This window comes from Rattus rattus, chromosome 1 (genome assembly GCF_011064425.1).
Source record: "Rattus rattus isolate New Zealand chromosome 1, Rrattus_CSIRO_v1, whole genome shotgun sequence".
NCBI classification, from domain to species: domain Eukaryota; kingdom Metazoa; phylum Chordata; class Mammalia; order Rodentia; family Muridae; genus Rattus; species Rattus rattus.
The window spans coordinates 264,797,846-264,815,447 of NC_046154.1; the positions used below are offsets into that span (position 1 = coordinate 264,797,846).

Sequence of the window (17,602 nt, forward strand, 5' to 3'; positions counted from 1 at the left end):
CTTCCTTTATCATTATTTGTTAGCATTCCTTCTGGGCTTTGCCCACAGTCACCTGGCAATAGCCAAGTATGCCTGGCTTACTATAAAAGGGACTTTTTGCTCCTGTCCTCTGACCCCTTTCTCCCTCTCTCCCTTCCCTCCTATGTTCCTGGTTGGCCTCTCTTCCTCTCCTTCCCTTCTCTCCTTCTTCTCCTTCTCTCTCTCTCTCTCTCTCTCTCTCTCTCTCTCTCTCTCTCTCTCTCTCTCTCTCTCTCTCTGTGTGTGTGTGTGTGTGTGTGTGTACTCCCTTCCCAACTCCCCTTGCAATGCCCTAAACTGACTCTATTCCTTATTATACCCTTTGTATGGCTGGTACTTCAGGGGGAAGGGATGCCTCAGCATGGGTCCACCGAGGCACCCCTCCCACCTCACCATACCTGGCTCTCCAAAATATATCTTTGGCTTCCTCTTTACAATACAACAGCTTCTCTTTGGGCATTTTTATGAACATAATGTCTTTATTTTAGTAAGGACATGTTTAACATTGTTTGATGCTTGTTTCTTTTTAGGTCACATTTTTAGGGATCCTTTACTACAGGGTTAGAAAAATACCTAGTTTTTTATTTTCCTTTGTTTTAATTAAAGTTTTAGTTGGCTCCCATCTCCTAGGGTCTTGGCCTTTTTTAAGGAACAAGGATTTCCTAGTTCTTCTTAGAGACCCCCCTTGGCTTTTCCTTTTAGTCCATCTCCAGTTCCTTCTCTCTCCACTGTTTCACAGAACCTCTATCAGGGACCCAAAACTGCCACACTAGGATGGGACTCAGGTAAGGGGACTTTTATATTCCTTCTAGTCCTTCATTCTGGTATCTCCAGACTTACCCTAAGTCTTGCTACACCTTGCCAGAGCAACCTGTACTCCATTCCTACCCCTATGCTTTAGGGACTTGATCATAGCATCAGGGTCCTTTAATTCTCCCCCACTGCCTTGCTCACCCTTTCTTTTTAGCCTAGATTCTTTGTTTGATGAGTCCTCACAGACCTGCAGGACAGGTCTAAGGAAGGAACCCATACCCAGCATACTTGACTAGAAGTTGGAGAGCCTATAGCCACTATAGTTAGCTCAACTCAGATTGGGCAACAGCAACCAAAGGATAGAAAACCTACCCAACAATGATATCTACACCAAGAAATACCCCAAACATCCTAACTCTAGATGCTTAGATCCCAGCACAAAAACAAATAAACATGAACAACCAAAACAGTATGCCTCCTCCATAGACTAGCAAGTGTATTTTATTAGGACCTAAGAAATGCAGTTTACTGAAGTACAAGACAAAGATTTCAAAATTGCAAACATAAATATGCACACAAACCTTATATAAGATATGGATAGCTATCTCAATGAGCAATGTAAAACTACCAACAGTTTAATGAAACAAAAACAATTCAAGAAATGAATATAGAATTTAACAAAGAAATATAATCACTAAAGAAAACAAGCACTGAAATAAAATTGAAGATGGAAACTAAGAATGTCAAAATCCTCAGACGCAAGACTCATCAGTGGATTAAAAGATGTGGAAGAGAGAATTTCAGGCTTTGAAGATAAGATGAAAGAAATAGATAGCTCACTCAAAGAGACTTTTAAATTACAAAAGAAACCCGGGTGCAAAACATCCAGAAAAATCTGGGACACTATGAAAATGTCAACCTGTAAATAATAGGGATACAGAGATAAACACAGGTCAAAGTCATAGATAATATTTTTAACAAAATCATAGAAGACAATTTACCCAACCTAAAGAGGTACAAGAAGCATACAGAACACTAAAAAGACAGACCTAAAAAAGAAACAACCCACAACAATCAAAATTACTTAATATATAGAACAAAGAAAAGATATTCTAAGTGTCAAAGGAAAAAGACTAAATCATATTTGAAGTCAAATCTGAAATAATACCTGGCTTCTCAATGGACACTCTGTAAGTTAGAATGGCCTGAACAATCATTCTACAAGCTTTAAGAGATCACAGGTGCCAGTTCAGGCTACTATACCCAGCAAAACTATCAATAACAATTTCCAGAGAAAGGAAACATTTTATAGTAAGAATAAATGTAGCAATCCAGATTTACAGAAGGTGCTACAAAGAAAATATCAGCCTGAAGAGATTAACTACACACAAAATGATACAGTGGATGAATAATCCCAGAACAGCTAGTCAAAAGTGTCAGGGGGAGCACACACCACCAGCACAACATAATGAGGGTTAATAAATACTGTTCTCCACTACATTTCAATATTAATAGTCTCAATTCTTCCAAGAAAAAGACGTAGACTAACAAATTGGAATCAATTCATTTTTAAAATTCACCCAATATTTTAAGTTAGTTTGTGGCTAGAAGTGGATGGAAAGTAATATCTTCTGGCATAATATCTGAAAGGAAACTCTTGCTATACTTTAGTCTGGTGTGAACTTTTATAGATCACCATGAAAGTGGCTCTTCTGTTATGATGTGTTGATTTTGAATCGTGGTTAATATCTGAATATTTATTCAGTGTCTTGATCAGAAACAGCTCAGTACAAAACCACTGACCATGTCAAACATTCCACAATTGCTTCAACCATGTGGCTCACTTTTTTTTTTTATCATAGTAAGACATTTCCATAGCGTAAGTACTGTTTCCTCTTCATTTGTGTCTTATGGACTCCATAGCAACCCTGAGATTCTAAAGTGTAGGGTAGCATTACAAAGTTTAGACCTACAGAACTTGTCTTGGTACAGCATGTTGGTACTAAGTAAGATGGATAATTCATCAGCTTATTTAAGCCAGGCATAGAGAGAATGAAGAACTCTCCTGTGCTCTTGTGTGTTAGGAGATTGGCCCAATTCTCTTCCTAGCATCCTGGTTCTTGCTTCCATTTGCCTACACTGCTTTCAGTGGTCCACTGTTCTCTAGTGCTTAAAGGAAAACACAAATGCAGATCCAGATATGGTTTCTAAATTGTTAACAAATATTGATGTCACTTCCTTCAATTGATAGATGTACTTCATTTCTGGCGTGACGTTTTATTTTCTTTCCCCAATTGATGTGATTCTGAAATATAGAATTGAGTATATAAATTCGGTTTAGTCGGCACTTTTGAACTTCCTATGTTAAAAGAAGTACCATAGCCCAGACACAAAGAGTATATGTTACACACACTATACAAAGAGTATAGGTTGTATTTGTTTTTATATGTAATTTTATCTGTAATTTGGATAATTGTACTTAACTATTTGGACTATTGTATTTAGATTATCAAATCAAAGTTGAACTGAAAACCGTGGGTTTCGTTTGACACAGCTTTAGGGCACATTCGATCTATGGGGAGGAAATGTTAACTCGATGGATGCTCTCTTGTCGTTTTCGAACTTTCTCAGGTCTTTGACATTTTGAATTCAGCTGAGTTAATTTGCCTCATGCGACACATTTTCATACCTAAGGACATCACTGTTGAATGCATAGCTGCTACAAACCTCAATAGCAAGCGTGCGACTCTCTGGTTGGGCTGTGGGAACACGGAAAAAGGGCAGCTTTCCTTACTTGACTTGAACACGGAAAGATACAGCTATGAGGTAAATATCAATTCTTTCTACATCAGAAATCTTTCAGAATACTTTAAAAGAACTTTAAGCCTACATCAGCTAAAACTTACTTTGGAAAAAACCAAAGAAGAGCCAATGTAGTAATGTTTCAATTAACTTTCCTTTAGGACAAGTAAGTGCCTGTGGGATCAGGTCATTTTGTTTTAATATTAATATACATATATATATATTCCTAACAACACAGGTATCACAGTACAAATATATATATATTTATATACACATAAATGTGTATATATATGCATATATATATGTATATGCATACATGTGTGGTGTGTGTGTATGTGTGTGTGTGTAAAACAGCTATGTTATTACTATGACTCTTGGAGTGAGGAGCTTGGCAGGAGGTAAAGGCAGAAAGCAGAATAAGAATCTCAGAAAAAAAGGTTTGCTTTGTGAGGAAGGTGAGCCTTAGTTTCTTCCCTCAAGGGCTCTGGAGTCTGACCAGAACTGTGAAATGTTCACACACAAAAAGCCAGATGTTCAAGTATCCACATACAAGTACCAGGCTATCATCAGGTGTCCATACACAAGGGGTCAGGTTGTCATCAGGTGCCTGTGTACACACAAAAGCTAGATGCTCACTGAATGTCCACACAAAAGGACCAAATGTTCTTTGGGTGTCTGTCTACATGATAGGAGTCAGATAGCCATCAAAGACTACACACTATGGGTTAGACAGTCCTTGGGCGTCTACATGTAAGATGAGACATTTATTCTCCAATGTCGGTTGGCCATTAGCCTTAGAATTGGGGTTGTGTAATCACACATTTCTGGGTCTGTTGGCAGCCAGCATTCCCAGTAGTGGGGAAATGAGCAAAAGAGTTTGTATATGACTCCTACAAGATAGACCAATACATTGACAGTTAAGTTCATAGAGTTAAAAAGAAACTTGACATTTTGACTATTGCCTTGAAATATCGCACCAAAAATTATGCTCAGGGTAAAAAAAAACCTTTCATATGATCTTAAGGTAGGAAGAATTGGTTCTGAAAAAAAATGAATTTCAATTTTTAATTTCAGATTCAGATACATTCTGAAACTTGGTAAAAAAACCTCTTTATCAGATTTCAAACATCATCTATTGTTAAAAACTGAACGGAATAGATATTGATCGTAAAAAGCAATTGCACAAAGGTAGTCATATTTAAGTATGTTGATAACAGGATATTTTCATTATATACATAATCTTGTAACTTTAACTTCCTTTCCTTTACAGGAAGTTACTGATAGTAGAATACTGTGCCTGGCTTTGGTGCATCTTGCTGCTGAGAAAGAGAACTGGGTTGTGTGTGGGACACAGTCCGGGGCTCTCCTGGTCATCAATGCTGAAGATGAGACAAGGAGACACACCCTCGAGAAGATGACGGATTCTGTTACTTGCTTGTATTGCAATTCCTTTGCCAAGCAGAGGTATGTTATCGGTTAATTGAGGGAAATTCTAGAAATGTCAGGCACTTTAATCATTTCAAAAATATTACATCAGTAGAGATTTCTTGACTTCTGCTGCTTGCCATTGGTTTGCTTATTTTAAAGAGAATCATGAAGGACCCCAGTGATACTTGTGCCTTTTCTATATGAAGATACAGCTGAGGCAATGAGAGCATGTCACCTATTTCTCATGGGCAGCTGTGGCTATGCTATTCCTTTCCCTCTGGTCAACGTGCCTTGGTGTGTGTGTACACGTGTGTGCATGTGTGTGTGTGCGTGTGCACGTGTGCGTGCGTGTGTGTGTGTGTGTGTGTGTGTGTGTGTAATTGATGCTGGATGGTTATTTTTTTGAATGCAGACATCAATATAGAACCAACTTGGTGATTCAATGGTATGCGTTGAAATTGTAGCTACTGAACTACTGCTTTGCAAAATAATCTATATTGTTTATAAAATGTAAAAGGTTTTTTTTTTTTCTTTTCAAGTGTTTGTGAGGTAGCTCAGCAGATAATGAGCAGAGTTGTTACCAACTCTGAAATCACGAGTTCAATACCTGGGATCTACATGGTAGAGGGAGAGAACTGAGTACTCCAAGCTGTGCTCTGTACTCTGTACCCATACCATGGCTCCTGTACACCCACATTTTAAGTGCTAATAATTAATATAGATTTTTAAAAATCCCTTAACTTTTATCATTTATAGGGATCATATCCCAAAGCAATGTAAGTGCTTAGGCAATTGTTCTATTATTGAGCTGTGCATGGACCATAATCAATATATCTAAGTAGCGGGAGTTTAGGGGTGAATCATAGGTTGGGAGATATACTACGGAAGACAGGATAATTCCCATGAACCCCTAGGATTATACTTATGCTTCCTTGTTTTAAACCAATACTGGAAAAAAAGTAATGTCCAATATGAATCTTGGGAGCCTGAGGTGTGAATTGCACTATAAATCTTGGAATTGAAACTATTGGATAGTGCTGAAGAAAACTTTCATTGGGTCGAGTTGCAAAGGCAAAGAGGATTTTATTTGCTGCTATTGTAGGAGAAAGACATCAAATGCAGTTTCACTGAAACAAAGATGGGGAGCTTTAGGCACAGGGATGGGTTACAGTTGTGGAAAATACTGAAGGATATTGTGGACAGAGGCAGGGTGTCTTTGTGAATCCCCGAAATGTCTTTGCTAGTTGTCCATTACTAAACTAGGTCCCTAATTTTTCCCAGGGACTGGAAAATGGATACATATCTGTGTGCTTTCAAGAGGGGAAGGCCAGAGAGGCAACTGTCTCAAATTTAGTCAACATGGGAGAATTTAAAAGCCAGGTTACTTGAAACAATGTTACTTTGTAACAATTTTAGCATTTTTCCTTTCAGCAAGCAAAGTAACTTCCTTTTGGTGGGAACTGCTGATGGCAACTTAATGATATTTGAAGATAAGACCATTAAGGTAAATGTTGAATGCATCGTATATAAAAGTGTTTTTTAATGAGTCTGTTTTACATATCTCTCTCCATAAGTGATTATCGGATTCCTGATAAGAAGCATCATGTATTTCTCCTGTTATCTATTAATCGTTCCATATGTTTAGCATATAATACAGCCTTAGAAAATACTTGTTGCTTGAGTAAATGATCTACATGAATGAATTGAAGGTAACAAGACATGAAATCCTATTTGAGTCAATAGAAATGGAGATAATTCAGTCTGTATGAACGAGGAAGATATTCTGTATAAAGGCATTCCAGGGGAAAAAAAAAGGAAGACACTGAAGTTTGACTTCCCGAGTGGGCAGCTGGAGGCATAGCTCCGTAGAAAATGTAATGAACCTTCAGGATGCCTTGGGTTCTTTTCCCAGCCTGACTTCCTTCCCTTCTTCCTTTCTCCCCCCCCCTCCATATGGAAACACTTCTTCAGTACTGAAGATATCATCCAATTTCCTGTAACGACTCCTTTATTCACTGCAGGATTTATTCCTCCAATAATTCATCATGGGTCCATCTATTCAATCAGCTTCCACTTCATGACACCAACATTTTTTTAAAAAAAAAAATCACCTAAAGCAGTAGTTCTCAACCTAGGGGTCTCAACCCCTTTGGGCTGACCTATCAGATATCCTATATATCTTCTGTTTGACATCTCTGGGAGATCTCCCTTCTCTGAAGAGAAAGGAACGGTTGGGAAGACAGGCCTGGGAGGAGAGGAGAGAGGGGAAGCTCTGATCGAGAAGTAGAATAAATTAATTAATTAATGGGGTGGGGGAGAAAGGAGAGAAACAGAAGCAGCTCTGATGAATAGACTGTTTCCTGAATGACCTTTGCATTGGGAAGAGAAGAGTTTAATCATGAAGCTACAACTTGAATGCCAGTTTAACTAAGCCCTGTCTTGGTAGAAATTTTGAACAGTGTATCTCAATTCAATGCCATGTAGATTAGAAAGCACTTGTGTACAGTGGAATGTTGCCCAGCATCACATTGCACACATAGTCTGCCCTCTTACTCTCCACAGTGTAAAGGAGCTGCCCCCTTGAAGACACTACACATAGGCGATGTCAGTACGCCCCTGATGTGCCTGAGCGAGTCCATGAATTCATCTGAAAGACACATCACATGGGGAGGGTGTGGCACAAAGATCTTCTCCTTTTCCAATGATTTCACCATTCAGAAACTCATCGAGACAAGAACCAACCAGCTGTGAGTTATTTTCATTCTATACAGCCAGAGTACCCTACACTCATGTTTTTGTCTTTAGAATTAAATTAATAAACTACTCACAGACCACATTCATGCTAAATATCATTTGATATGCAATATTTGTCTCTTAAAAGATGAAACAACTTTGACAGAAAATTTAGCAAGTTCTAGACATCACACTAGCATTAAAATATTATTTAATTATTGGTAAAATTAGAAACTTGTAATTAGGAGGCGATAATGTCTAGATAACTGAAGGTGTGGATTTTTATGCATTTAGTTATTTATAATTATCTTAAGTATCGATTATAACAAAACTTAGATTTTTAAGGATAATGATTTCTAGACTTAATAATTGGTTACCAAAATTACAACCAAGTTAGTGACACCAGTTTCAGACAAGAATGAAAATATTCAAGCCTTGAACTAGTATGTTGCTCAAATTTTCAAACTCTCTTGTTTTTTCATCTGTTCTTTGATAATTTCATACATGTATGAAGGACATTCTGATGACTGTTACCACATGCTCTTAATTCTCCCTCCTAGCCCCAAGTAATTCCCTCTTCCCTACAATTTCCTATAGAATATCCAACTCCCTGTGTGTCTATCTCTCCTTCTCTCTGTCTCTGTCTCCTCTGTCTCTCTTTCTATCCTTCTCTCTGTCTGTGTCTGTCTCTCTGCCCCCCCCCCCTCTCTCTCTCTCTCTCCTCTGATTTAACCAGGATCATCTGTGCAACCGTGCGTTCTGAGAGTAACTGATGGTTGAATGCTCAGTCCTAAACAGGACATTTACACCTTGGAGGTCATAGCTGAAATACTGACCTCTGAACAAGACAAAGACAGCTTAATATAGTCACAACCTCATAGCAACTTAGATTGCCTACAGTAGGCTGCCCAAGATTGGCCCCATCCCCTGAATTAGTGAGAGGTCCATGGGTCCCAGCCCCTACCCAGTGAACCATGTGCTACTGGTGGGTTCTTTGGGACATTAGTCATTGTCTACAGCTTAGTACCCCTGAGTCATCCACTAGCTTCCAATGAATGGTTTCCATTTTAAATTAGATTTAAAAAAAATTTGGTTAAAAATTTTAACCAAACTTTTGCTTTTTGTTCTCCTCATTATCAGGCAGTATAGGCTGGAGGCAAAACCAGAAACAAGTCATATATTGGCTTTGCTGTGTCTTGGTTTTGTTAACTTGGATAATAACCCATCAGTATCCACTTCATTGTCACTCAAATATTGTCCTATTTTTCATCCCAAACGGATGTTTAGAAGGTTAAATAAAATTAGTGTAAGGATGTTGACAAAACACTTGGTACCTGATAAGCTATCAAGTACGTAAACTGTGATGTGACAGCTACCAGCTCTTGGTTGCAAATCTCTTTCGGGGGATTTGCTAGTTGTGTGTCTAGTTCTTCAGTGTTGAAACTAGGGCTAACCCATGACAGCATTGTCCTTTGTTTTCACAGTCACTTGGCTTTCCCAATTGTTTCTCAAACCCTTGAACCTCTCTGATGCTATTATGGCCCAGGTGGCCTATGGTTGTGTAATTAGTAGGTGGTTTCTATCCAGTTCTCAGCTCCTGGCCATACATTATTCTTGGAAACAGAACCCTTGAGAATGCAAACCAGATAGATTCTCCTGCTGAAAGTCTTCAGACTCTCCCTTTTGTGCTGTAATCATTCGGTTTAGCTTAACTCTCTGGATTCAAAGCCTATGTGATTTGGCTAAACTGAATCACCTCCTGTAGCAGTAAATATTAAAAAGTGAATCTACCAACCCATGCTATTGCCAGCACCATCGGGCCCCATGACATCTGTGGGATATTTTCATCTTAATCAACAAAGTGTCTCAACCCGAATGGCTAAGTTTCCAGTTTCCATCCCAAGCTGTCGCTGGTTACTCTCTGGCTCCAGGAGCAGCCTCCCTCTTTCGACTCCCTGTTGTGAACTCCGGTCACAGTCCCAGCATCCGCCCCCTGTGGGTAGAGTCACAACTCCCAGTAACCTGTTAAAATCAAAACTCAATAAGCTTGCAATTTATTAATCAGATTTATATCAGTAAATCCTCACTCCACAAAACATCCACACAATAAACTCTGAACCAATTAATATTAATATAAACTGCCCACTTAGATAAGGCAAATTGTCCTATAAAAATCCATCCCTTATGAAATATTCATAACTACCTGTGGCCCTTTAAAGGCCTCACAGATCGATCTAGGTAGTCCTTCTCCTCCTCCATCTTGGATCTTCTTCCTCTTTCTCCTCTCTCTCTCTCGTTTCTCCAAAACTCGGTGCCCACCTTACTTTTTCCCTGCCCAATCACAGGCCTTGTCTTATCTTGTGCCTTCCTTCACCTGCATACAGACAACACTCCACATTATTTCACACTTTCTGTCTAATTAAAAGAAAAAAACAAACCTCTCTCTCAAATGTAAGCTGAGTATAGCTATTACCATTCTGTAATTATAAAGTATAAAATACACCTAACACCCAGTCCATCATTTTTGTCAATTAAATAGTACATTCTGTTATCTACCTTAACCTAAGAAAGGCTTAAAATCTATATGTTGTGTCTTGGCTAGCTTTTATACTACATGAAAACTATCCAATTAAAAATGTATTCTCAATGTTAAATAGCCTGGGTGGGCTATTAAACTATAATTAGTCTTCAACCCCCTCAGAAATCTGAGAATGACCAATACTATCTGGAAGTATAGGAAGCCTAACATGGCTTCCAGAACTGAGACAAGTTGTAGAGACAACTGCCTACCTATACAATATCCTGTCAGCAACACGTAAGAGCATCAGTCTTCAGCCTTCTGGCCCAGGGCCATCTGACAGACCTTTGTAACACAGACTTTTGAAGGACTGATTATTCTGATTTGACAGAGATTATCAGTTGACTATTCTGTAAGTATGTCCTTTTTTGGACAGTATTTTGTCTGTATTTTTGTTTGAAATAAGCAATTTCTGCCCAGTGGCTACCTAGCCACAATGTTTTACCTCACCTGGAGGTAGAGATGCTCAATTTCTTCTTTGAATCTACAAAAGGGGAGCTGCTAGGAGCAGACATGTCTTAACAACAAAAGAATAACATCTATCTATGTAAAGTAATCTAGACTATTGTACATTAACTACTCTTAGCTATTTCTAATAAATTGTCTTGAAGACATCCTAACTGCAAACTCAGAGCCATGATTTTGCTACCTGGCCCTTAACTCATATGGTTAATCATCTCAGATCAGTTTATAATAGCAGTTACAGGGCTGGGTCTAAACCTTGTATTCTTAAATGTGTCATATAGGCACAATGCCTATATGAGAGTTACAATATTAATTTCAATTTTATATTAATCAGAAATTTGTACCAATGAAAACTTTACATTTGTATCAAATAAATCCTGCACCAAGGTAAGAGATTACAATTTCAATTTAGTAACAAATATAAGGATTTCTACCAGATGAGAGTATGGCTGCACAATCAATTCTAGCTAATTTCTCCCTGTTAAATTATGACCATTTCTAAATTCCCCAGAAAGACAACCTTAGAACAAACACTCTCAGCCTCCCAAGTTCAGGATATTAGATCGACAACTCTTCATAACTTCTTCAGGCTGAATATGGGCGTCGAGATATCTTGAGGGGGTGGGGGTAGGGAAAATGAGGGAGCTGGCCAGACCTTAAGAAGGCCACAGCAACGATCACTGTAGTCTCTGATGTTTGTTCTGACTGAATCCAGGCTGAAAGTCCCTGAGATTAGGAGTTCAAGCAGGTCAGTTCAGCACGTCTGATGAGACCCACCAAAGCTGTGCATTCTGTGATATATAAATCTCAAAACAAAATTTTAGTATCATCAAGATATCTGTAGCGATTGTATCGGTCTGTGTAGGGTATATAGGCTGGTTAGGATGAAAATTTTTGTTTTATTTTTCTTGAATATAGTTCTTCAGGAGGTCTCCCTCTATCAAATCTGATCCACACAGATCTGGAAGGAGTCTGGAGCCCAATTACCTTTTCTAAAAACACAGAGACAAAGACTTTTCCCAAAACCAGCATATCCTTCAGTCAGCAACCAGAAAGGCTTGTATCTTGAATTCTCTCCCAGAGAAAGAATGTTACCACAAAACTCAAAAGCGCACCCATTTTAAAAATTAAAACAATTCAAAATAAATGAAGTAAACTAAATAATAATGTATGAGACTATTTTAGGCTTCTCTAATCTGTCATGCCAGGAAATCACCCCAAAATTCCTGTGGAGCCCACGTTAAGAGAATATGAGCCCCCAGCAGACCAAAATATACCATCTATCTGTTAAGATCTCTACTCACTAACAACTTCTATAATCTACGTCTGTATGCACTCTGCCTGGTGCTACAGACTTCTATTTTTCCCTGTACTAATTGTGAGTTGTGGGCAGAATTTTCTGTGTGACTCGGGCAAAATCTGCACTCTCTCTCTTTCTAACTATAAAAACAGTTTAATCGCCCTTCTATTGATACCTGTTATAAAAAGCAGGCAGCTTGCCAAACCAGGATTTTAACCCAAAATTCCCGTGGAGTCCACATTAGAGAGAATATGAGTAACCTGTAAGGCGTATAGGGCATTGTATCTTTATACCATCTATCTGTTGAGCTCTCTACCTGGACCCTCAGACCTCCACCCACTAGCAACATCTATAATATACGTCTGTTAAGCATTCTGCCTGGGGCTACAGACTTAGTTCTACCTTAGTTCTGAATCATGGGCAAAATTCCCCCATGTGATTCTGACAAACTCTGTATATAAATCTATTCTAAAAGCCTTTGAATTAAGCCACACTCTGGGCTCTGACTCAGAGGTCTTTTTCACAGCAGGGGACCTGGAGTCCATGAGCAGGGACTCCCCCTGTGTTGCTTCTGTTTAAGCTTGCTTGAGCCACCAAGCGACTCGTCATGGTGCCGCCCCCACTCACTTAGAAAATAAAACTCTAACTCTCTCAGGCTGATAATCTTAAATTTTTAGTGGATTCTTGCCTAACACATTGGTTCACCACCTGTAGCGGTAAATAGTAAAAAATAGAAAATGCACCATCCCACGCTATTGCCGCATCTGCGGAGTATTTTCATCTTAATCCACAAAGCATCTCAACCGACTTGCTAGGTTTCCACTTTCCAACCCAAGCGGTCGCTGGCTACTCTCTGGGCCCTGTAGCAGCCTCTCTCAGGCGACTCTCTGCTGTCGCCTTTCTCCTCCTCCATCTTGGTTCTTCTTCCTCTTTCTCCTCTCTCCCTCCTCTCTCTCAAACTCGGTGCCCACCTTACTTTTTCACTGCCCAATCACAGGCCTTGTCTTATCTTGTGCCTGCTCTCACCTGCGTCTAGGCAAGTCTAGGCAACACTCCACAACCTCCATTCTCAAAGATCCGCATCCCCTGCCTAGTCCCAGCCTTTCCAGATGCTCGCTCTCTTGTCTGCTTCCCTGCTGAGCTCCTGCCCAGTCTGCTTCAGTCCAAATGCTGCCTCCTGCGTGGCCATTTCTACCCTGGGAAGTTTCCTGGCTTCTGTTTGTGCTTTCACTGCTCCAGGCCTTTCCTTCACAGCAGAGACCCTATTGCTTTTTAATGTAATAGCTTAATTCCGTTGTTCACAGTGGTTCTCCATGAGCTGTGATCAAAAATTGCTAGGTAGCTCAGTCAGACTCATGCTGAGGGTCGGGCTTTCGTTTCAATGCTTTACTTTATTATGGTATTAGATGACTCGAAAACATAATCGGCCTTTAGGTATATATTATGGTACGTTACAAGTCAGTATAGATGAGAGGTATTTTTGCTCTATTTATGGATGTGTCTACTAGCATGTGTATGTATTTGGATAGCCTCCATTTTCTATAATTTTCACTTTTTATAGAATTATACAATCCTTAAATATTTTAGAAGCAGAGACATCCATTTGATATAGAGCATTTGATGGCATCATGGCTATGTGTTGGTACCTTGTGTGGATGGTTACTGGAAAACAGTCATGAAGATTAGCCTCACCCAGGGATTCATTTTTCTACATCACATAAGGCATGGGGAAACAGTCCCTTGTTCTAAAAGAGTGTTTACTGCTGTGCTCTCCTTTTCCACGGACACAGAGGTCAGAGCACTAACCTGGGACAGCGCCACCACCAGGACCCTGTAGTTACTGCTGCCTTAGGTGACTGGAAGACATAGGTAGTACTGAAAAATGTCTGCTTTTAGAGCCTATGAGATTTGTTTTGGATTCTGCAACATGTCAGCCATCATGGTGGCCTGGGGTAAATTGTTTACTATTTGTAAGATTACTTTTTGCATTTCTATGCATGGGGATTCATTTTTTAAAATGAATTCATTTGCATTTATTACGCTAGGACAGAACATGGGGCCCTGTGAATGCTAGGTGACTTCTCCAGCACTAAATTACGCCTATAGGGATGTAATTTTATGGTTAAGGATCAAGCAAGACAACACACAAAACTGTTTCGTAGTCCTGAAACCCTGTGTACATGTTCTTGGAAGTCTTTATACCAGACACAGCAAACACCTCAGCAAAATCAATGAAAACAACGGCTCTCTGGCAGGAAGTGACATTTTCATCTTCCCATCCTCGTGGAGACGGGGAGGGGTGGTGGGGAGGAGGTGAAGGATGTGGAACAGTCAGAAGGTAGACTGGGACATTTTCCAGATGACCATTCACCTTGCTAGTTCACCATTTGTTGATCCAGCCTCCTGTCTCCTCACTGAACAAATGGGCTATCACAGAAAGACACTCAGCTACATGTGGTAATGCTGTACTGAACTGTGGGCATATAGGAAGGATGTGGAGTTTGGTTTTAGGAATTCTGTTGACAGTCCAGCGTGGGGGACACACTAATCAGTCAGACTTTACACTTAATAGGACTATGAGAGACATTATAGCTGTGCAATTAGGGGGAAGGAAACAGCTGGCCTATTCCCTCCCAGAGATCAGGGAAGAATTCCAGAGAAGCTGACATTTAGGTGAAACCTCAAAAATGAGCCTGAAGCATGCCGTGCAGACGGAGCCATAGTCTCTAATCCGTGAGCTACATATGGCGCCTATGTTCTAAGGTTAGAAGAGCGGCAGTCGAAAATGCTGTTTTCAAAGAGAATAAATAGCAAGTTTCTAGGTTTGAAAGCTCTGTAAACGTACTCATTTGACTCTCTGTGGAAGGTCTGATTTTTCATATTTGACTGACATACATTTACAAAGCTATGGGCTTCTTTTGTGCTTGGAGACATTGACCCTATGATTTATTTCCACATCTTTTTAATTTTAGGCACAAATAGCTCATTGTCAGTTTTCCAAACATTCACGACAACGAGGATTCTGTTGGAAATGTCTAAAATTTGCAGGCACTATAATTCTTCTAGAATTTGAGAGGTAGTGTAAAATTCCATACAGAATCAGATAGACTTAAACTGCAAAATCAACCCGGAAGTGAACATGAGTAATATTGTTTATTCTATGGTCAAGTACAGGAAAAAAAAAAAAACAAAAAACCCACAGTTAACCCAAATGGGTTAAACAGCAGTCATTCAATGTGGTTGAGGAAAAAAAATGTCATAATTACAGTAGCGTAACTTGTTTGATTTTGAAGGTAGCATTAACTTTCTGAATATATTTTTTTCTACCTTTCTCCCGCCCTAGGTTTTCTTACTCAGCGTTCAGCGATTCTAACATCATAGCGGTGGCAGTGGACACAGCGCTCTATGTTGCCAAGAAAAACAGCCCTGTCGTAGAGGTGTGGGACAAGAAGACAGAAAAACTCTGTGAACTAATAGACTGTGTGCACTTCTTAAAGTAAATGCACTGGTTACTTTACCTCGGGTTTTATGTCAGGGTCCACAGAGAAAGAAATTGTTTCTTCTTCTTCATTCCTGTCTTCTAGGGAAATTGTTTTCAGAGAAAGTTTATTCTTTGTTAGCACATCCTATATATTTTCATACACACACATTATAACTCTGTATCGTGTCTCTCTCTATATATAATCTGTACGTACACCAGCTATATCATCTCTCTATATATCTTTGACTATAAGTGACATTTTTTCTTTTGTAATTTTTGGATTTCACAGAGAGCATTGAAACTTTGGATTAAAACTGGGAAATCTCATTATATTTAGAGTAAATATTTACAAGTTACGATATTCCTCACAAAGGAATGAATATCCCTCTTATTCACTTGAGGATTTCCTACAGTTGAGAGGTTATTGCAATAGTTCATATCATGGATCACTTGTGCTTTGAGAAAAGGAATGGAATGTGCTACTTCCTGGTTTCTTGTGTTAAACAATTGAGCTCTGTAGGCATTAACTCTATGCAGAGCATAGAGCCATCCCCCCATTTTCCAGGAGTCCCTCCCAGGGCAGAACCCTAAGGCTTGCATGTTTACTGAATATGTATGTGCAGGCTCTGGTTCCTGTCCTTAATCCCTAAACAATACAGCACGAAAGCCATTGACACAGAATTTACATTACATAACTACAACGGGCCATTTAGAGTTGGAGGGAGGATGCGGGAAGCTTCCTGGAAATTGTTGTGCTGTTTTTAAATAAAGAATTCCAAGTCCGTGATGCTGGGAACCGAAGCCAGGGAACCTGTGTTCAGAATTCCGAGATGACTACTGCCTTGCCTCCTTCGTGTTTTAAAGTGTTAGCGGGCTGTAGGTAGATCTGTCAAGTCTCTTAGTGCCGACAGAGCTGTGAATGAACACATTCTTTATGCTTCCAGGGAGGTGATGGTGAAAATAAACAAGGAATCGAAGCACAAGCTGTCCTACTCTGGGAGGGTGAAGGCACTCTGCCTGCAGAAGAACACGGCTCTCTGGATCGGGACTGGAGGAGGCCACATCTTACTCCTGGATCTTTCTACACGGCGAGTTATCCGCACCATCCACAATTTCTGTGATTCCGTGAGAGCCATGGCCACAGCGCAATTAGGCAAGTTTCTTTCCTTTAGATAAAGCCATACTTGTTATGATGACAAAGGTCTCTTTAAGGAGCGTTTCTGAGGCCATTGTAGTGCTTGCAAGGGTCACAGGATGAAGCCCACACTAGGCTAACTAACCTCTGAGTAGGGCCAGTCAACACTGGGATAGATGCTCTCATCAGAGAGGCGGGCAACCTCAGACACAGCCAGTTTAGCTCTCAAGAGCTCTTTTCACTATATCTAAGGCAAAAGAGAAAGCGCCTACTGTGTTTATTTCACTTTTCATCAAATTAAGTCAAGTGAATGTTTCTTTTGAGCTTAGTGTAAGTTTCACACCCATGTCAGCCTCCTGCTTGGGTCTTCCTCTTTAAATAAATTTAATCTCTTAGAGCAATGCACAATGAACCCCAGTTGGCAAGCTTTGCTGACTTGTAAGTTTTATTTTTTCCACTCCAATGTGAATTAATTTGGAGTACCGTGTGGACTAGATTTTCCACAAAGGAAGTTTTCGGTATCTTCCTTTGATGAATAATTTTATTTAGGAAACAGTAATCGGCTCATGTATGCAAACCTAATGACACAATATTTCAGTAGGGTGTGGCACCCCAAAAGCAGGCTTGTGAAACTTTAACAAGTGGGAAGGGAAGCACTCATCATAAGAGGAATAAATTTAGCATCGAAAGGAGGTTCCCCTGCCTGGACTGGACTTTCCATCTATGAATACCTGAGCTGCACGCATGAGCTAGAATTAGGTGTGTCTGGGATTTTAAACTGTCATATATGTGTTAAACAACTGAGAAAGGAGATATCACGGCCATCATAGCCACAGCCACTATCTACCAAGTGTGTTAAATTCTCACCCTTGGCTTGTGTGCATTTTGGGGTCTAAGGGGTTGGTCATC

At 39.8% G+C, this 17,602-nt stretch overlaps 1 protein-coding gene across 1 annotated transcript in view; it reads left to right on the top strand.

The window, feature by feature from the left end:
• Lrrk2 (leucine rich repeat kinase 2) overlaps positions 1 to 17,602 on the top strand; it is a 144,672-nt gene that overhangs the window by 122,134 nt on the left and 4,936 nt on the right. The window contains exons 44-49 of the mRNA XM_032885325.1: positions 3,403 to 3,597; positions 4,844 to 5,037; positions 6,433 to 6,505; positions 7,564 to 7,748; positions 15,421 to 15,573; positions 16,503 to 16,715. Of these exons, the coding sequence (XP_032741216.1) occupies positions 3,403 to 3,597; positions 4,844 to 5,037; positions 6,433 to 6,505; positions 7,564 to 7,748; positions 15,421 to 15,573; positions 16,503 to 16,715 (1,013 nt within the window). The remainder of the gene's footprint in view (positions 1 to 3,402; positions 3,598 to 4,843; positions 5,038 to 6,432; positions 6,506 to 7,563; positions 7,749 to 15,420; positions 15,574 to 16,502; positions 16,716 to 17,602) is intronic.